Source organism: Solea senegalensis, linkage group LG2 (assembly GCF_019176455.1).
Source record: "Solea senegalensis isolate Sse05_10M linkage group LG2, IFAPA_SoseM_1, whole genome shotgun sequence".
Lineage (NCBI taxonomy): Eukaryota > Metazoa > Chordata > Actinopteri > Pleuronectiformes > Soleidae > Solea > Solea senegalensis.
In genome coordinates, this window is record NC_058022.1 from 35632404 (window position 1) to 35654562 (window position 22159).

Genomic DNA, 22159 nt, shown 5'->3' on the forward strand with positions numbered 1-22159 from the left:
CGTTTAACACATTTTGATGTTTTTTGCTTGTTTTATGGACAAATTGTCAAAAAAGGCTTGAAATGTCCCTGATATTATTGTTTTGGAGCTGAAACGAGTTGTTTCAGGGACAAAACATGCAAAAACAAAACCCCACAGTATTGTTGTTGCAGACATATCACGATGTTATATGTTTCAGAACTAAAACGTCAGTTGTTTTCAGGGACAGTGCTAATTTATTTGTTAAGGGACAGGACATTTAAAACACTTGGATATTTTTGCTTGTTTTAGAGACAAAAAAAGTCACAAAGTAAAAAACCACTGTATTTGTGTTTGTTTTCAGGACAAAATGTGAAAACAGGGCAGTAAAAACAAAAAAAGGTCTCAAGCCTTGAGGTGTTTCCCGCAGACTTGCAAAAACGCTGATATTATTTGTTTCAGGGACAAAATGTGTAAAAGCCACCATATTTGTGTTTGTTTTGAGGACAAAGACGTGTTATTTTTTGTCAATTCAGGGGCACAAACATGTGAAAACAATGGTCAGTTAGTTGTTTGTGGACAAAATGTGAAAACCACAATCATCTGTATTTGTTTGTGAGGACAAGAACATGTGGAAACTGAGCCGCGCTCCATCTGAAGACTGAAGGATCACACTGTCCTCCTCAAACGTCGTCTTTATTGCCGCCTTTTCTTCTTTTTTGTTTAACTGCAGGTGAAACACTTGACAGTTTGGTGTGAAGGAGAACAGGAGGAGACAGAGAGGAGGCAGCAGGACGTGAGGACAGGCTGTGAGAATGCAGTGTGTTGCATAACAGCTGGACAATTTGGACATAAAGTTCAGCTGGATGTTGGACCTCACTCTGCAGGCGTCGCCACTTCCAAGTTTGTGGGTGTGTTTGTGTTCTTTTCATGGCAGCAACAAAGTCGTCAGGTGACCGGACCCCCAAACTATTCATGACTAATTCATCGTCATTCATCGCGATTTATTCCCATTTTCTAAAAACTATGGAAGAAAGTGTTGAAGTCACGTGAAGATAAATAACTTACATTAGAAAAACGGAATGTTCCACTAACGTTTCAAAACATTACTTAAGCAACAAAAAAGTGTTTTAAAGTCTCACAGTTACAAGAAAATGACTTGGATGATCAAAAATATTTGCAAAATGTAAATATGACAAGAAATATGTTGCTTACATTGAAAAAAAAACATGATAAATGTTAAATTTGATTCTTTTTCAAAATATTTTATAATATTACGAGAGCACAAAATTATATTTTTAACCAAAAAAGCCAAAAAAATGAATTTATGTGATGAATATCACAGAAAATGACTTGCAAAAATGTTATAATGTAACAAAAACATTTTGGTCATATTCTCAAAAAACTTACATTACATACAGCCAAAAATGTTGCAAAATGCAATAGTTTCACAAAAATGTCTCAGTGTTGTTACAAGAATTTATTAGAAGTCAAAATGTTATAAAAACTTGCTGCTTCTGTTAAACAATGTAGACGTTCCAAAATACTCTGTTTCAGAAACATGTTGCCAACGTTCCAAAAAACATAATTCAAATTAAATTAAATAATTAAATTAAAACATAATACAAAAAAAGTTACAAAATGCTATAATTTTACAAAAAATGTCTTAATGTTGTTACAAAATAATGATTAGATGTCAAAATGTGTCAATGATGTCACAACACTTGCTGCTACTGTAAAAATAATTGTTGCCAAAAAACTCTTTGAAGTTTCATTATTATTATCATGAGGTCCTGGGATGACTGTATAGGTGCAGTTCCCCCTTTGAAATAAATCACTAGGACTGTACGTTGGTCATGTGAAATGTCGATGATGGGACGTTTGCTGATTGTTGAGGTTTAAAAAGATACAAAAGTAGGTCAATATTTATTTAATATTTATAATACAGTTTGAATCTCAGCAGCAACACACACTGTCCTCTCTCTCTCTTTCTCTCTCTCTCTTTCTCTGTTTTTTTGTTGTGTTTTTTTTTGGTCTGTCATGCGCCCACTCTCTCTCTGGCTGTGACACACTACCCACTCTGCTCAGTCACGTAGAAAAGAAGAGCTTTGGATTAACGAGAGAGAGAGACACAGAGAGAGCGTGGACACAACATTTGACGCATTAAAGCTGAAACGTAATATCTGCTCTCAGGTTCTTGTGTGTGTGTGTGTGAGAGGCCTCCCTCACACACACACACACACACACACACACACACTGAAACCCCCTTGGTGGTGTGCAAAGGTAATACCAACTCGGTGACTCAGCAAATGAGCAGTGTTTTTGGAACTTTTAAGACGTCTAACAAAAGCCACTCCATTTGGCTCCCACTTTGTGTGTGTGTGAGCAGTGACTTCAGCTCAGGTATGCACTGCTAAAGTATGACATCCCATTGGCACCACACGCACGGAAAGGTGCAATAAATAGCCACGACAGCTCCCCGGACGAACACAAACACCTGCACACACGCACATCTCCTCCTGCTCTTTCTCTCTCGTTCTACCACAAACTTACACATCGTTCAGATTTTAGCCACTTAACTAAAGACTTAGGTCATGTGATATGTTAAGACTTACGTTTTTGTCATGTCATGCTATCATTACACGGCCTTTTCTCGCTGGAAAAGTGAGTTTGGGAGCGGCTCACTCTCCCGCACCAAAGTGCATTGAGGGAATCAGCGTTTTGTGGATTCTGGTCCACTGCTGCCTCGTGTGGGCAGTGTGTGTCACTGAGGGGAATGTGGACAATGTATTTTAAATGCAGAAGACAAAATAACACGTTTGAAGTTAGTGATGGATCAACAACTCCTCTGTGCTGTGGTGTTAAATCGCTGATTTCCTCTATGGAGTTTGGAGTGGGAGACAAACTTCAAATTCCAGTTGGGAAAAGTGACAAATGTGTTCTTTAAAATGTTGTCGACATAGTCAGGCATAGGTTTTATGTGTTGACCTTTCAGTCAGCGGCGGAAAACCTATAGAACTATCCCTTTAAATGTCTCACAGTGGGAACAGTGAACTGAGTTCTTATTCATAAATTATCCACAAGACTTTTTAGCCTTCAATTATTAAAGGAGTCAAAGTGGAGAAAGTGTAAAAATACGAGCGGCTGCTGCAGCTGACCGTGGACACAGTGTTTCCCTGATGATAGAAATATGTTTGATGACATAAGAGCGTGAGGAAGTTTGTTTTTATTCAGAGTTTTGTGGCAGCATTGTTCACCTCCTCTCTTCTCTTCTCCTTAAGCACTTGACTTCACTGTGATTTGAGGAAGAGAGGAGAGGAGGAGGAGGAGGAGGAGTGGTGATAGAGTGCAAAGGGGGCAGGACTTTTTCTCTCCGGGTCCTATTAAGAGCAAACTTTGTGTTTTTGTTCTCCAAGTTCAGCTCAGTGCTCTGCAGCCCTCACACTCTTCCTCTCCGTGGCTCTTTCTCTTTCTTTCTTTCTTTCCATCTTTTTTATGTGTGTTTTATTTCGATTTTTTCCCCTCCATGGTTTTGTTTCCTCGCCTCTTGGTTTCCTCTGTGTGCGTCTGCACAGGAGCTTTGGACGCCGGGAGGATGCGCTTTTTGCGGGAGCAGACGCAGAGAGTTGAGCGTTGTGCCGGCGCGGGCTTGTTTTAGAGGAATCCTACATGTGTTTGTGTCTGGAGTGAACAATGTTGCGGCTCCTCGCTTCTCTGCTTCTGCTGCTGTGCGCCGCGGAGTTGGAGCTGTGCGCGGGGCTCCCCACTTTCCAGGCTTTCTATCTTCCACCTGCGAACGACTCCGTGCTCACACCTGCGCGGAGGACGGATGGAGTGGTGCGGACCATTGATCGGATTTACCACGGAGGAGGGAAGGTGGGCTACCTGCTCTACCTGAACGGGAGCCGGTTCCAGTTGGACATGGAGCGGGATGAGTCGGTGCTGTCGCATCACTTCAGTCCTCAGTATGTGCTCGCTGTGATGGGGGGCAGCCACGCGCCTTTGCAGCGGGAGTGCGCGTACCGCGGCACCGTGGACTCCAACCCGGAGTCCCTGGCCGTGTTCAACCTCTGCGGCGGCGGACTCGAGGGCTTCTTCGCCGTCAACCACGCGCGCTACACCATCACGCCGATCGTCAGGGCGAAGGGACACGAGCACGACGTGCGCGCCCTGCAGGACAAGGACGCGGAGAGCGCGCTCCACGTGTTCACGCGTGAAAGCTTCAGTTTCGAGGCGATGCGCGAAGGGCGCGAGAGCTGCGGGACGCGCGACGGGCGCAGAGGACGCAGGCACGCGGCGGGGAAGCGGCGGCACAGAGGGCGCGCGAGGAGCAGAGACGCCGGTGACCGCGATGGCGCGCACGGGCGGAGGTCGTGGAGCCGCCTCATCAAACCTGCCGCTCCGGAGCCTGGCGCACGGCGCAGACGCTCGGTCTCCCGCGCCAGGCAGGTCGAGCTGCTCCTGGTGGCCGACGACACCATGACCAAGAAATACGGCAAAGACCTGAACCACTACCTGCTCACGCTGGCCTCCATCGCCTCCAAGCTGTACGGACACGCCAGCATCGAGAACCCCATCCGGCTGTCGGTGGTGAAAGTGACCGTGCTGGGGGAGAAGGAGAAGGGTCTGGAGGTGACCAAGAACGCGGCGGCGACGCTCAAGAGCTTCTGCAAGTGGCAGAACCAGCAGAACCCGCTGGACGACGACCACCAGCACCACCACGACGCCGCCATCCTCTTCACCAGGCAGGTAAAGAAAAACAAACCTCCCTCACATCCAAACATCCACCTGTGCGCACTGCAGTTGTGACGGTGCCAGTGTCAGCTGCTCTGTGCAGTTTAATCCACACAAACACGGTGAACACATGAATTCTGTCAGACTGAACCATGAATGAGGATGAGGATGGATCAGAGGTGAACAGCCTGTCTCTCCTTCCCTCCTTCCCTCCTTCTCTTCTTCTCTTCCTCCTTCTCTCCCCACTTGTTTCTGTTGCACCTCGGCGCCGCGTCTGTGGCTCAGCCACAAAGACTCGACTTCCTGCGCGTGCTGTTTTCCTGGGCAGCCTCTGTCTCCGCTCTCTCTCCTCCCTCCCAGTCCCATGACGACCCGAAGCCTGTGCGATCTGAGGCACGCGTGTGTGGCCGCGCACGCGCATTCTTTCCAGGCTTAACATCAGCTGCTGGCTGCAGTGCAGAAATGTCCTTAAAGGGATAGTTCAGGTTTTTGCTCTCAGTGAAAAACAGACCGCAAACGCTCACTCTCCTGCACCAAAGTCCACAGAGGAAATCAGTGATTTAAGCAGCTGGTCTGCTGCTGCCACCTGTGGTCACTTTGTGTCACTGAGGTCAATCTGAACAAAGTGTTTTAAACACTAAACTAAACTCAGTGATGGAGGCAGAAGTGCATCATCTGGGCTTTGGTGCGGGAGAGTGAGTGGGAGTTCAAAAGTGACACAAATTCAGTTTCCAGTCAAAACAGAAGAGATGAAGCGGTGCACACATTGTTAAGCTCTCAAAGACTTGGGCAGGTGTAGATTTTCGGAGATTACTTTTCCCTTTAAAACTCCCCTGAAGCGGTGGTGAAGTCGGGACGTGGGCCCGGCAGTTGTGAGTCTACCCTGTTTCTCTCCAGTCTGCACACTTGACCAGCGTCTGTCAGCTGTCAGAAAAACAAACGCATCCACCCGCTCGTTCACCGAGACCACACTTCTTTAACGCCGACCTCTTTCTCTCCCCTTCTTCTTCCTCCTCTTCCATCCCTCCCTCCCTGCTACATGCATTCTTCACCTCTGTGGGTGGGGCTTGGGGATTGCGGTGTGTTCCAGTCATGCGAGGTCTTGTCACGTCCCGGGCAGGAGAGAGTAAACAGCAGGGGGAATTACCTGGGATTATCTGGCACAGGTGCCGCATACCTGAGGTTGGCACGCTGGTGAAGTGGCACAGTTTCAACTCGTGGCTCGGCACTCACTTTCTACACACACACACAGGGTGGAGGTGGAGTCATGAGTGGTGTTTGGCACAGAGGCCGTTACTCAGATACAAAGTGGGCACGACACTGTAATGGAACGTTGTGCGGATGTTTACGATATTAAGACATGACACAATACATAGTTTTATAGCAATTAAACTAAATATATCAGCTCAACCAACATACAGTCCTGATGCTTTATTTTGAAGTGCCACAAAGGGGGAGCCTGTCCTGTTTTCACCTTTTTCACAATTAAAAACCCTTTTTTTGTCCAAAAAAATCTAATTTAAAGTGATTTTATTGTGTTTTAAATGCACATGAACAGATTTTTTTACGACAATATTGTGAATTGTCAGTGAAATATTGATCTAACACTTTCATATTGGCCCATGCCATTTAGCAATATTTTCAGTAATAAAAGTTTTGTGAGGGTTTTTGTAACATTACAAAGTAGTTTGGTCGTAACACGCTAGTAATCAACCATTTTTGACATGTAAGTGACATTTAATGTGAACTTTTCTAACACTGTGGCAATTTCTGGCAACGTGACCCATTTTTCTGTACATTTGTAACGTTTTTTGTAACTTTACAACATTTTGTAAGTTTTTTTTTGTTTTTTTTTTACAAATTTTAGGAAGATTTGGAGCATATTAACAACATTAACATGCATTTATCTGTTTCCTGTTGTGTTTATGCACAAATCTGGCCATTTCGCGGTAATTTGTGGACCCAAGCCAGATGCAGGTGGAGTACAGACACTCAGCTCCGCCTGTTTCTGTGTCAAATGTATGTCCTCTATAACAGCAACAGCAACTCCTCGCACCCTGGAGCCATAAGGTGTCATGACGAGCCACTAAATATCCTCATCACAGTCAGTCTGTCAGCGGCCTGTTGCATGATTCATGGACCTGTCTCTCCTCCTTCATTCACACTCTTCTCTTCTCTCTCTCTGGAGGTCGTAGTGCAGATTTAAACTGTCACCAGTGTGTGTGTGTGTGAGCATGACCTCTGACCTTTGTAATCGGAGAAACACTGCACCTTATCTGTTTCTTGACAAACAAGCAGCTACTGTACACGTCCTCGAGGTCGCGACCTTCACACTGTAAATCCTCACCTGAACTCTGTCCTCTTTGATAATTGGAGTCTGGCGGATTCTCTGCTTGTTTGCTGACATTGCAGCGCTGAGGTTTTGTTCACACGATTCTACGATTGTGTGAAAGTGGAATTTAAGGGGAAAAAAAACAACACACATTCTGGCAAGAGTCGGTTTTCCTCCCGAGGAATGTGTTTCCACTCACTGCGAGAGTCAAGGTGTGTGAGGAGGGGAGAACGATGTGGATCATGAATTATTTGTCTCTGGCTTCATTCTTAATGAGAACCACACTTTATTGATTGAGCCAGAAATGTTCCCGATGCAAAGTTAAGGGCAACAAAACACACACACAAAAATGTGGACAAAAACAGGACAGTGGGAATTAAAGTGATAGTTCAGTCTGGTTTGGTTGTCTGAAGTATTGGCGCCGAGACACAGTCTGCTTCACAGATGCTCACTCTCACTGGAGACACAAAGAAAAACACATTTTTAAAGAAGTTCTGAGCTTGATTAAGTCTTTACGTTCATGACTTTATTTTGCCTTCAGTGAAAACGGACGTTTGTGAACTTTTCACTCTCCTGCACCAAAGTCCATAGAGAAAATCACTGATTTTAACTCTTGGGAACACAGGAGCTGCTGGTCCACTGCTGCCTCGTGTGGTCAGTTTGTGTCACTGAGGTGAATCCAAACAAAGGGTTTCAAACCCAGAGTTGATAAAATAACATATTTGACTTTAATTACGGAGGCAGTAGTGGGTCAACAACTCCTGTGTGCTGTGATGTAAAATCAGCGATTTTCTCTCTGGAGTTTGGTGTGGGAGAGCGAAGACACACACTTCCGTTTCCTTTTGGAAAAGTCTGTGCAACTGCCAAAGAATGTGGCAAACGTTGATCATATTGCATATTGCATATAAATGATCCGAATACTTAATGAAAGGCTGCAGAAAGTGACCTAAAACCAGTGAGAAAAGCTCTTGGTTTGGCGCGGTAACCTCATATCTTACTGCATTCCGGGGTTTGAAAAAGAACCGAGCGTGATACGCATGACTTGGCACCGCTTTCTCCGGAAAAACCACTTTGGTTTGACCCCGACCGGCTCTGGAGACCGACTTCACTGTTCTGTAGATTCGGTTCACATGTGTAACAGGACACGCCGTGACTGCTACTCCATTGTACTGTAAGGTCAAAGGTGACCAAATAGCCGCACGAGGCCTCTCTTTCCTCTTTGTATCCCTTTGCATCTCGGGAGTAAATAACAGTGATTATTGTCGTCTGCTGCACGAGAACTGAAGCTCATTGAAGACCCAGTGACTGTGAAGTCAGGCCACGGAGGGGGTGGGCGGGGGAGAAGGGAAACCCCTCGCTTTGTGGTCGGGTCCAATTACTCAAACCCTGGTGACACCCGGTTCCGCACATAGCAGCACCGGACCATAACAACGGGCACATTTGTGTGCGGGCTCATTAAATGGCATCCATGGTTGTGTCTACGCGTCGCGGGCGGGGGACAGAAGACAATGCTTCACTGTCCGGTTACGCTTCTTTTCCTCTGTTTTTGCTGCCGTCTCAGCAAGAGCTCAAATATTTGTAGAGACGACGCTCGTGATGTCAGGGATATTTTCAACCCAGGTTCATGTTTGGTCACTCTTCCACTTAAAGGGATACTTCTGTTTTGAAGGACTCACCGGGACACAGCAGCTGCTGGTCCACTGCTGCCTCGCTTCGTCAGTTTGTGACACTGAGGTCAATCTGATTGTCACATTTCAAACGCCAAAGTCCCAAAACAACCTGTTTGACTTGTGCCTCCATCTGTAAGTTCAAGCGACAACTCCCGTGTGCTGTGATGCCGCTTTACAAAGGGTTAAAATCAACGTTTTTAATTTAAATCATAACGGTTCAAATCATTGTTTTTCATGTCACAGTGAAAAATCTGTTTTTAGCACAAAACACGAAACAATACCGCGATGAGATCGTCATGAGAAATTCCTTATGTAACGACGAATGATGTCGTCCCTCTGCACACGAGAGTGTACATTTCCCAGCCCTCGCCTCCCATCACAGCTACTTTCTCTATTTGTTTTAAATCTTCCTGATATTTCACACATGCTAAACGTCGTCTGGCAGATGTTGACAACGAGCAGACAGCTCTCGGAGCCCACACTACCCCCGCGAGCCCGGCAGCTGTCGACATGTACGGGGAACTGAGACTTCAGTCTGACCTGTGACGACACGTGAGCTTCACCTGGATCCGTGGCTCAAAGCTGACGTTGCTGTCACCGTCTGAAGTTTGAGCGAGCGCTGACCTCGAGGTCGCTTCATGTTTCCGCACAATGAAAACAAAGCCAGTTTGACTCAAATTATTAAATCTCTCCCTCTAACATGTGCAACGCGATCATCACTTACTCATAAATCAGTGTTTCCCTCAGTGTCCGACATTGTTTTTACAGTGTTGTGTCTCCCCGTTGCTGACGTTAAACACGGCGTCCCACAGGGATCACAACTGGGACCGCTTTCATTCTGCGTTTACATGCTACTGCAGGTTTTTAACATCCCTTAATTTACATTAACAGTCACTACAGTTGTGACAATGAATGTCCAGAAAGGTTAAATGTTGCTTATTATTTTAGTCAAATACTTAAAAAAGTGCAAGATTTCCCTCTAAATGTGAAAAAATAGTCTGCGCTAAACAACATTTCGGTGTCATTTTATCGGCTTCAAAGAGTTGAGTTCACAATTATTGATTGTTAATGTAAGAATGATTGATTATTGGTAATGTGGAGACAAAGTGTCTATCACTGGGTCAAAGTTACTCTGCTGCAAATAATGAGACGCTTTGTTTTCATCGCTGAGACTGAACTCTGTGTGTGTGTGTGTGTGTGTGTGTGTGTGTCGGGTTGTTAGTGTAACTTTGGCCTCGGCTTTGATTTCAAGTGCTCTTGTAACACACACACACACACATTCTCGCACAGCATCCTTACTGAGGACCCTGATCCACTCACCCTAACCTTAAACATCACAACTAAATTCCTAACCCTTAACCTAAACCTTATCTTAACCCAAGTCCCCGAAAAAGCCCTTTAAAGTTATGAAGACCAGAGAAAATATGTTTGTTGGTCCTCACAAAGACACACATACAAGCACACACACAAACAGAGGCTCTGTTCCTATCATTTCATGACCTTCACAATCAGCTCACCACCTGCTCTCGTGTTATTTCTGCCAATATTTCTGTAACTCCTTGTTCTCTCTGCTCTTCTCTTTAATTCCCCCCGGCGCCTCTTTCCTATTATTCCTCGTCCTCTTTTTTACTTTTACTTGGTAAAACAATAAGTAGACGAGTGTCCGTGTTGAGCAGGTGATAGTCAACACATTTACAAAGAGGTGTGAGAAACAGGGTGAATATGAGGCTATGTTCTCACTGACTGCTTCAAAACAAACAGGCTTAGTTTTGGAGCTCGTCTGTAAAGAGAAACTTTGGCTCACACCAGTCAGTCACTCAGGCTTTGTGTGCTGCTCATGTATCCAGCAGTCAATTGGCAAAAGTAGACGTGTGTGTGTGTGTTTTTATGTGTGTGCGCCGCTTTCTTTTACAACAGGAAACTGAAGTTTGTAAATCACTCAGTCTCTCACACCAAATCCCATAGAGAAAATCCACGTTTTTAGCTCACGCGGACACAGCAGCCGCTGGTCCACTGCTGCCTCGTGTGGTCACTTTGTGTCACCTCGTTAAACGTGAACGACGTATTTCAAACGCCGAATTTACACAATAACACGTTTGAACTTTCCCGGTGGAGGACGGCGGTGCATCCGCGACCCCTGCGTGCTGTGACGTTAAATCGGTGATTTTCTCTATGGGGTTTGGTGTGAGACAGTGAGCGCTTTGTTAACAGCAGACAAATCTGTGTTTGTATTGTATTTTAAAGGAGATTTTAAACGTTGTGTGCATCTGCATGTGTGTGTGTGTGTGTAAGGTGGTCCCACCCAGTCAGTGTGTGTGTGTGTGTGTGTGTGTGTGAGCACAGAACACAGAGCAGTTTGTTCCAAAGTGATCGGCCCAGAACGGATAAACACCCTCCCTAGAGCGCCTCACACACACATGACCCAGCAGGCCTGTCAGCACCACTTAACATGACGATTCATCCTCACCACAGGAGAGTGTGTGTGTGTGTGTGTGTGTGTGTGTGTGTGTGTGTGTGTGTGTGTGTGTGTGTGTACTTCCCCTTTCTTTTGGACATTCCTGTGCACATGCCTGGATCTTTGTCTACAAACATTTATCATATATGTGTGTGTGTGTGTAGCTGGTATTCCTCATGTTGTGGGGACACATTATGGGGACATGTCTTTCTTATGGGGACAAAAAATAAAAATCTAGTCCCCATAATGTAAATGATTACATTTTACGGTGAAGGCACGCTTTTGAAGTTAGGTTAAGTCATTGCAATGTCCTCTGTAGTCATGGAAACCAGATGTGATGATGTGTTGATTATCAGATTGATCTGCGTGTGTTTCGGCGCCTCCAGGCCTCATCTGCATGGACATGTGTGTGTGGGAATCAAAACAGAGATCAATGCCGCGCACTCAGGCGCCCGTGTCAGCCACAGGGAGGAAGCGGGCATTCAACGTGCAGGTAGAGAGAAATGGAGTCAGTCGCCCCGTGACAGTTATGTGGGGGGTTTAGAGAGGCTGCAGTATTGTGTATAAGCAGGATTGTTAGGAAGAACAGCTGATTGTGTCATTTCTTTGTGTTTAAATACAGATGTGTGACTGAAAAGCTCCGCTCACGTTGCAGTTTTTAGGTTTCTTTGCCGTGCAGAAGAGCTGGAGTCGTGACCTTTCCACTCAAAGGACGTGGACGTGTCGCTCATGACACTCTGCATTAACAGAGTTATTGACAGTAGGAACAACAACAGCAGCGACGATGATGCTCCTGGAGAAACCTTTTATTTGAAAACTGTGTCTGCTTCTTTTCTCCAGGACCTTTGCGGCCACCACTCGTGCGACACCCTGGGCATGGCCGACGTGGGCACCGTCTGCACACCTGAGAGGAGCTGCGCCGTCATCGAGGACGACGGGCTCCACGCGGCGTTCACCGTGGCGCATGAGATAGGTAGGCGGGGCCACGCACGCTGTGTGTCTGCACTTGGAAAACTCAGAAACTAGGAAAAAATAGTGAAAATATCATAGTCATAGTGTGTCCTAACTTTATAAATAATACAAAATAAATCTCTTTTAATCAGTTTTAAACCACTGCTCATGGTAATATAAAGACACAGTGTGTTATGGTGAGACTCCCTTTCCCAGGGGAACTACGGTAGCCTTTGTAGACCATAAAGTCCATGAACACTCTTTCACAATGTCAGTAGGCTGCTGTAGAAACACAAGATGGCGGCCTAAAGTCCATATAAAAGGCTTTTTCTGAGGCAAATGATGTTCATTTTAAAGTAAAAATACACTCACATAAAAAAAACTGTCCAAAACTAAACTGTTACATACCAGCGGTGAGCAGGACCAGCCAGGACCTGCATCAGTGTCAGCTCATCGAGCAGTGTCTGGTGTCGTTCACCTGATACCACGGCGCAGGCTGTGTTTTCCTTTCTCATTCCTGCAGCGTGTGCAAACCTGAGCGTCCCGTCTCTCTCTCACACACCTGTGTCTGTCTCTCTCTCTCTCTCTGTGTCTCTGCAGGACACCTGCTCGGTTTGTCCCACGACGACTCCAAGTTCTGCGAGGAGCGCTTCGGCGTCAACAGCGACAAGCGCCTCATGTCGTCCATCCTCACGTCCATCGACGCCTCCAAACCCTGGAGCCGCTGCACCTCGGCGACCATCACCGACTTCTTTGACGACGGCAACGGTGCGTGTGCGTGTGGGGGACTCTGTTGTCGCGGCGATAAGATAAGCCCGCCTCTAGAACCCGTTTGTGATTGGTTCCCGTTTTTAGGAGATTCTGTAGATCATTGAGACGCCAGGGCAAATATTGATTGATAGATTCCTCCATCCACGTTCAGTACTTAGACTTTATGACCTTTGACCTTTGTTCTCTGTGTTGTGAATTCAGAGAAATCCTGCACGTTTGACTTTTTACGTCAACGTTTTTGTTTCCTTCAGTCAGACAGATATCGCGATGTGACGCCGTGCGAATATAGCGACGATCATCGGAATGGTGGACTGTGTATCGCGTATCGTGTCTTTATTTTATTTTGCCCCAATAACGGCCAATAGTACAAGAACAAACACTGCTGATGCTGCTGATGCCGCCGCCACATTGTGGTAATAGATGCTCAACTAATAAGGCAGTCATTAGAGAAAAGATCACTTTAATGCTGTAATGGATATTGCACTGTGGTTTATTATAACACAGATGTGTTTTTGCTGTTTTGTGTGTGTGCGGCCATCGGCTGACTAATCGTCTTTTTCATGGGTCAAATTATCGTTATTATGCTATTTAGTGGTCCGCGTCTAATAACCGCTCTTTAGAGGGACGAGAGAGCGCGGCCGTGCTTGTTGTGGTCTCGCAAACATCTGTCGTGGTGTTAATAGTGCCGACGTGTCCCAGCACTTTTATTTCTCTCTCCCACAGACCAAGACAAAAGCCGTATAATCTCTAATTTACAATCCCATTAACTTCTAAAAAGAGAGAGCAGCTGCGGCGCAGTCAGAGACGAATCGCTGGCAGGAAATCAACACGTGTTGGAGTCTGCGTTTGCGTGATGTTTTGTTCAGGACGGCCGTAAAGCATTAACGTTGACATATTTGCAGAGTTCTGGCCGCTCTCACTGAGACATAAGTCGTCTGTCTTGTCTCCCACAGCCGAGTGTCTCCTCGACTCTCCTCGCCAGCCGCTCCTCGGCCCCGAGGAGTTGCCGGGGCAGAGCTACGACGCCGTGCGCCAGTGCCGCCTCGCCTTCGGCCCCGAGTACACGGTGTGCCCGGGCATGGACGTGTGCTCGCGCCTGTGGTGCGCCGTGATTCGCCAGGGACAGATGGTGTGTCTGACGAAGAAGCTGCCGGCCGTGGAGGGGACGCCCTGCGGGAAGGGACGCATCTGTCTGCAGGGGAAGTGTGTGGACAAGACACGCAAGAGACACTACTCGGTAAGAGGAGCGGAAAGAGTCAGAGACAAAGACAATAAAGGACCAACTGCTTATGTCTACAATGTCTTAAGAAAATAGTTTCCATGTTTTCTCACTCATAGGAAGCACTTTCTGCCCGGAAACTGAAGTTTACAAACCGCTCACTCTCCCGCACCAAAAAAATCATCGTTTTTAGTTTGTAGTTGTTCACGTTGAACCAGGAGCTGCTGGTCTGCTGTTGATCCACTGCTGCCCCGTGTGGCGAGTTTGTGTCACTGAGAAAAAACCCAAACAAAGGATTTCAAACGCCAAAATAACAAAATAACAAAATAACACCGACCGATAGTCACAGACGAAAGGCAGCAGTGGATCAACAGCTCCTGTGTGCTGCGATGTCAAAATCACTGATTTTCTCTGTGGGGTTTGGTGCAGGAGAAGAAGCGGTTCACAAAGTGACACTAACTTTTGTTTCCAGGCAGAAAATGATGGTGTAACAGCAGCAAACATAATATTAACCTCTCATAGACTGAAGCAGAGCGACTACTTTTACTAAATATGTGTTAAATCCACACTTCAGCGTCACATTATTGTACCATTATAGTATGTGGTCCATTTATTATTTATGCCCCTGTTGATCTGTGAGATTTGTTCTCTTGGCCGAACTCTTGACACCGTGTGTGCGTGTGTGTGCGTGTGTGCGTGCGTGTGTTAAAGGAGGGAAAATGTCTCTTGTTTATTCGTCTCATGAGTCATGACGACTGATTCTTGGATCCGGCTCCAAACCTCTGACATGCTTTGTTTTCTCCGCCGACGACCACCGTCAAACCCCCTCGTTTCAACACAACTTTATTGTTTTGCTGTTGCAGCGCGATCGCACATGAAGTGGCCTTTCATGTGGAACTCACAAACCAGAGTAGGCGCCGTAAAAAAAACACAAGTCAGCCGTGGAGTTTGGTGCCGAGTCAGGATTATAAAATCAGCCTTTCTTGTAATGATGTCACCCAGCTGAACACAGTGTTATTACCACATGATGACGTTTGCCTCGTTTGAATCATCGCATATTTCATCTTAATCACAAATCTCTCTCCCGCGCTGCGATAAGTGTCTTCGCCTGCAGCCAATTTAACTTCAAAGAAATCTGATAAGCTGTAATAATTGCTTCCTCTTCCCTTTCCTCCTGATTTTGTCCTCCTCGTCCTCCTCCTCGTCCTCCTCGTCCCAGGTGTCCAACCACGGCAGCTGGAGTTCCTGGGGTCCGTGGGGTTCGTGCTCCAGGACGTGCGGAGGCGGCGTTCAGTTCGCCCAGCGTCTGTGCAACAACCCGCCGCCACGCAACAACGGACGCTACTGCACCGGGAAGAGAGCCATCTATCGCTCGTGCGGCGGCGCGCCGTGTCCACCGTCCAGTCAGTGTGCTTTTTATACAACAAGTTGATTTATTTTTCAGCTTCTTAAATGTGAATATAGTTTGTGGACGAAAATTAGACATTTCCTTTTACATTTTCTAACAATATTTGAATCAAAAACCTTGAAGAAATAATCCACAGATGATTGATTTTGAAATCATTGTTACACAACCCTCTAAAGTTGTACGTTCTTTCACTTAATTTCGAGTGTCTGTCTGATTTATAGTCTCTGTAATCTTGGAATCTTCATTTCTGACGTGACTCCCTGGAACTGTGTCCTCCAGATAAGACGTTCCGTCAGGAGCAGTGCGAGGTGCGTAACGGCCCTCAGACTGACCCCAAAGGCGTGAAGACCTTCGTGGAGTGGGTTCCCAAATACGCCGGAGTTCTCCCCAAAGACGTGTGCAAGCTGACGTGCAGAGCCAAAGGAACGGGATACTACGTGGTTTTCTCTCAGAGGGTGAGTTTTTAAAAAAAACGAGATTTTAAGAAGGTAAAAAGAGTCGTTCAGTGTGAAGAGAAAAGAAAACTCTGTGTTCAGGTGGTGGACGGCACCGAGTGTCGCCCTCACAGCAGCTCGGTGTGCGTGAAGGGCAAGTGTGTGCGCACGGGCTGCGACGGCATCATCGGCTCCAAGCTGCAGTACGACAAGTGCGGCATCTGTGGAGGGGACAGCGCGGGGTGTGTGCGGGTCGCCGGCAACTTCACCAAGAAGAGGTAAGAACGCGATGAGCGTGTGCGTTTGTAGGACGGGCGGCTCCTTAACTCGCGGTTATAACGTTGTTAGTCTGAAGAGAGACATTTTTGTCCTCTCTCCATCCAAATAAAATTAAACTGGAGCCACAAAAAAAACCAAAAAGAGTTATTTTATCATATAAAAACCAGATTAAACCAACCGTGTTAACGACTTGATGACTTTGTGGCTTTATTTAGCGACTTTATAGAATCTGCAGATAGAGAGTCTGGCTTAGATTAACATTAATGTTTGTAATGATCTTACCTTTTAAGACTCGACTGATTTAAAGAGAGACTGAAGTTAAAGATGCAAAATAACCATCGTAACATCAACAATGAGGGCCAAGATAATGATGTTCACACACAGGGATTAGGAGAATGGTGTGAACGGCCTGTTTTTATAGCAGCTTCATTTGCGTTAAAGACGCTGTAGCGATGTTTAAATGTGTGACACTAAAACATAAACTGTGTGAAACAGAGAAGAAAACGTCTTTTTGTTTGTTCTGAAATAACTGAATAAAATCAAGTTCATGAAGCAGCTTTCTTTGTATTCACAGTTTTTAACGTGATTAATCCAGATTAAACGAAGAAAAAGACTGTTGTTTGTGTGCATGCGTCAAAGCCCTGACAGTGAAGAGAATGCAGGAGTTGTATGTGCTGACGATTCCTCCCCTGATAAAACAGTAAGGGCTACACTGACGTGGTGAAGATCCCCGCTGGCTCCACCCACATCAAGGTGCGTCAACACAAGGCCAAGGACCAGACTCGCTACTCCGCCTACCTGGCCCTGCGGCGGCCCAGCGGCATCTACCTCCTCAACGGCAAGTTCATGATCTCCACCTCCGAGACCATCATCCCGCTCAACGGCTCCGTGCTCAACTACAGTGGGTGGAGCCAGAGGGACGAGTGGCTCCACAGCATGGGCCCCGCCGCTCTCCAGGAGAGCCTGGTGGTGCAGATCCTCGCCACGGACGCCAAAAAGCCCCTGGACGTCCGTTACAGCTTCTTCATGCCGCGGCGGACGTCCCCGCAGCCGCCGCCGGCTCCGCTAAAGACGACGGCGGTCTCAACCACCACAAGTACCACCACAAGAACCTCCACCACCACCACCAGCAGTACCAGCACCAGCACCAGCACCAGAACCACCACCAGTACCACAACTACAACCTCCTCTGCTCCTCCTGCCGTGGACCCAGGACCAACCACAGCACCAGGTCCTCCAACGTCAACGCCAGCCCCAGGGCCCCAGTGGGTAACGGGTCCCTGGATGACCTGCTCCAGGACTTGTGACACTGGCTGGCAGAGTCGGACAGTTCAGTGTAAGGACCAGGACGGCACACTGGCCAAGGGATGTGTGCTGGCCGCTCGGCCTTCTGCCTTCAAACACTGTCTGGTGAGGAAATGCTGAGGAGGCAGGAAATCTGATAAAAAAAAAAAACCTTCTGATAAAGGTCTCAAGTGCTGGATGTTAGGACCTAATGAATGGACCCATGACTTAAAGACACGGACTGTGAATGTTGACTCCTCTGGAGACACGTTTGGCATGGATGTACCTGACTGTTGTCATGGAGTCACAGCGACCACGTGGAGCACGTGTGTGTAAGCGCGTGACGTCCTGGCGTCGCCAAGAACTGGAGTTGCATGTCACTCCCACGTAGACGATAAGTGATTGTCTTTACAACGGCCTCCGGCGCTCTGGAGACTCTGTGTGTAACAGCATGCGTGTTGTGTGTCTTTGTTTAAAAGCTAATCACTGCGGGTATTCACAAGTCCTAGCCCGTTGTCGTTGTCATGGGCGCGTGCGAGACAAGCACCGCCCCCCTGCCGTCATTCCCGTTCCTCTGATTGTTTTTGTTGTTTTTGGAGACGTGAGTGTTGAAGATTTGAAATCACTGGATGGTAGGTCGCCTTCGTAGCATCTTAAACTGTCTCTAACGTCAGGATTCCTCCCCGATATCCGTCCTGTAAACGATTCCTCTGAGCTACTCTGTGACCGAAGTGTCCAAGGTGTCGGAGAAAGTTTGTCCATTCTTTCGTACTTGTCTCACCTGTCCTGCTGAAAATTTGGGAAGCAGCAACGCCACAAAGGCTAGCAGTGGTCTTTATGACATGTCGACTTTTGGGGCTAGCTAAGACGCAACGACCGACCAACCAAAGTGCGACCAATCAAACGAGCATATAAATATATTACTTCCTCACTAACCTCTCTGTGCGGTCAAATGTCCTCCGTTTCTGAGACAACATCTGCACGCTGGAAGAAATTCCAAAAAACAACAGTTAGCATTTTTGACTCTGCGTCGCGCAAATGTGACGCTCAAGTTCAAATATTTAGGTTTTCACGTCTGCTCGCGTCTCTGCCTCGACTTTGTGTGTAAGAAATCATCCGAAACCCAAACGTTAACGCTAAATATGACAATAACATTGTACGTATATCTTCTGTCTTTGTGTCCTTGACAAGTTCCTTCCTGCTTCCTGTAGCACGATTAAAGCACGGTGGCCTCGAGAGGACAAACTTTTCAACTACAAAGTAACCTTGACACTCCGTAACTTTTACGGAGTACTGAATCAGATTTGGGGCAGCGATGCTTGATGTTGTGTGTTTGTATGTGTGTGTCTGTGTGTGTGTGTGTTTGTTTATACACAGTTTGTACCATGAATCAGCTTCGTCTCTCGCTCAGTTCCACTTGTAATCAATCATAATGCTGGTGCTGTGAGGTTTACAGTCTCCATGTTTTTTGGGGTTTTGTTGTTGTTGTTGTTTGTTTGTCTGTTTATCTGTGTAGCAAACAATGCTAATATGACAATGTGTGCCCTGGATACTAGCAACGACAGCAAAGAAAGACAAAGACAGTCATGACTGTCCTTCTGCAATTCAATCTCCTCTTTTTTTTATTCATATATTCTGTATTTGCGTGTTTTTATTTTAGCCTGTTGCTAACCCTGGTGGGTGGAGTTTGCCAGAATACAATGTTTCTTATTGTGACTTTTGGTGTTTAAGAGTCAGGTAGTTCAAAAAAAGTACTGGAAACTGATTTTGCTGGAGGATTTTGGCACCAATACTGTGTCTGTTCAAACCTTAGGCTAAGAATTTAGCTTACCTTAGCATAAAGGCGGAAGCCTGCTTTAGCTAAGTCAACTAAACAACACAATGTTCATCTATGTTACTTGTTTAGTCCATCCAAAGAATATAAAGCAAAGAATTGTCAGCGTTTTGTGTCTTAATGCTAAGCTAAGCTAATGCGGCTCTAGGCACACATTGAACAGACACTATGAGTGAGGTGTCAATTTTTGTGTCTGATTGTCATGAAGAAATCAAAACAGTGCATTTTCATCGTGTCTGTTTGAATCTTAAGCTAAGAAGTTAGCTTAGCTTAGCATAAAGGTGGGACTAAACAGCTAGCCTGGCTAAGCTAAAGTCAACTAAACACATTGTCCATCCAAAGAGTATTAAGCAAAGAATTGTCAGTATTTTGTGTCTTAATGCTAAGCTAATGTGGCTCGAGCTACACATTGAACAGACACTGCTGGGTCTATACGAGTGAGTTGTCAATAATCTCGTCTTATTCTCATTAAGAAATCAGAACAGCGCATTTTCAGAAATGTCAAATTGTTTTGTGGAAAACATTTACAAAACGTCAGATTTGTACATTAGCAAGTATGTAGCACAACATTGGGGTAAACAGATTACATTGACATTAGAAATATCCTGATTTACAAATAAACACAACATATACCTGTATCTTTAAAATGGGACTAACAGGATGAGATATCCTATTCCTTTTAGATTTTTTTCTCTAAAAGAACAAAGAATTTATTGTATGTTTTGATGAATTTTGATAATAGGAGAATTTTTATTGCCGATTCTAAAATGAAAATGTATTTAAACACTTACATTTTTGTCATCTTTCTCTGATCAGGGTGTTACCAAAGCCCCAGAATCATGACCTCAAGTCAATTCTGTACCTAATAGACTTTCCTCTAATTGTGTTACGTCGTCTGGTGCTTGTCGTCTTTTCCTGTGTGGCAAACCTCACCCATCTGGCACCAGAGCAGTGTGACAGAAACCGGGTCAAGATACCACTCACACACACATTCACATTTATTTACACAATATAGACATGTTTTTACATGAGTACATTTTTCATATACACACACACACAAATACAAAACTTTAGGGTTTTTTTGAGTATTCAAACACATTCACACAACTTACTTTGACTTTTTCCAGTGAAACAGAAACACAGCACTGAACTTGTAATTTATTGTTTGTACAACTGGTATTTGTGAATTAAAAAAGAGCAACAATGAGAGGACTTTTATTTATTATACTAATTTTTGTATCAAATGACTTATTTAACTTTTTGGGACTTCTGTGACTGTGTTGAATCATTCCTTTGTATGAATATAGTGTTTTCTTTTCTAGTCATCCACATGAATATATGTACATAAAATATATATATTTAAATATCTGTGTCTCACTCTGTCTTTTATGTTGCCATGGCATGCACGCACACACACATTAATATTTTTGTTATGGTAGCACGTTCTAACGTGGAAGGAATCCTAATCTGCACCTGCTTAATTCTCCATCATCTAAAGAAGATGCTCTCCACGTTATCTCACTGTTAGACACACTTTTCTAACTGGAAAATGAAGTTTGTAAACCACTCACTCGCCCCCACACCAAACTCCATAGAGAAAATGAGTGATTTTAGCTCATGGGGACACAGGCGCTGCTGGTCTGCTCCTGCCTCGTGTGGTCACTTTGTGTCACTGCGATAAATCTGAATGAAGGATTTCAAACCCAGAATTGTACAAAATAACACGTTGTAATTTACTGATGGAGGCAGCAGTGGATCAGAAACCTGTGTGTGCTGTGGTGTTAAAATCATTGATTTTCTCAATGGGGTTTGGCGTGGGAGAGTAAACGGTTTACAAAGTAACTGAAACTTTACTTAATTTTACTGAAGTATAATATTCAACTGATAATGACAAAGAAAACATGCATTTTAGGTTCAAATATGAGCATATGATCAAATCTAAGAGAAAATAGCAAATAACTTTAACATAGTTTGGATTAATGGACTTTAAAATAATATTATATTTTATTATATGACTATTTTGGCTGTAAAATGTCAAAATAATTGAAGGGTTAATTCATTAAAAGTTGATAAAATACCTTGTTGACCAATGATGATCGATCACTCTCTACACAGTTCATTCCTGAAACAATGCTGCCCCCTTGTGGTGAGGGGCTCCTGCCGTGCAGAGAACCTGCGATCCAAATATGATGCAAAGGCGCCACCTGTCGGCTAAAGTGTGCAGTGTTCCAGTTATCCTTTGGAAATTTCCACAGCACGCGCCTGCCACCTTGTGGAAGAGTTTGGTATTGCTACTGAGCTCCTTTGGGACTTTTTGTTCTTAAGGTGGACTTCCAAGAATCTGACTCAGCGGTGATGAGTCAGGAGCAGGGAGTCGATGCCAGTAAGTAATAAAACCTTCATTTTTTTATGTCATGGATTAGAAATTACACTTATGTCGCAACTAATTATGCAACAATTATCATTATTGCTCCTGTAATTATCATATTCGTGCATTATAGTCTTTTTTGTTTTGTTTTTGTTTGTCATTTCTTATCTTTTTGACAGTGACATTTGTATTAAATTAAATGAAATGAAATGAGATTATTTTCTGCGCTGTGACACTTGTTTAAACGAAACTACAGCTGAAACTCTTCCTGCCTGTTGCACAGAAGGAAGAGTCCGGGCGGGAGGGTGAGGAGGACGCGGGGAGACAAGGCGTTTGACCGCAGACGGAGGACTCGCTCCACCTTAAGACCTCAGCGGCCCCGCTCTGCTCCCTCTCCCCGGGGGAAGCAGAGCTGCGGAGCCCGGCCACGGAGCACCACAGCCGGCTTGGCACAGAGGTGGA

General features: G+C 45.3%; 1 protein-coding gene across 1 annotated transcript; it reads left to right on the top strand.

Moving 5' to 3' along the window:
• The first annotated feature begins 2800 nt into the window (after window positions 1-2800).
• On the top strand, window positions 2801-19477 carry LOC122784574 (A disintegrin and metalloproteinase with thrombospondin motifs 5). The gene is made up of 8 exons (XM_044049898.1): window positions 2801-4707; window positions 11990-12122; window positions 12701-12868; window positions 13825-14108; window positions 15310-15493; window positions 15778-15953; window positions 16035-16210; window positions 16913-19477. The coding sequence occupies exons 1-8, from the start codon at window positions 3652-3654 to the stop codon at window positions 17634-17636; spliced, it is 2901 nt and encodes a 966-aa protein (XP_043905833.1). The 5' UTR covers window positions 2801-3651; the 3' UTR covers window positions 17637-19477.
• The last annotated feature ends 2682 nt before the right edge of the window (window positions 19478-22159 follow it).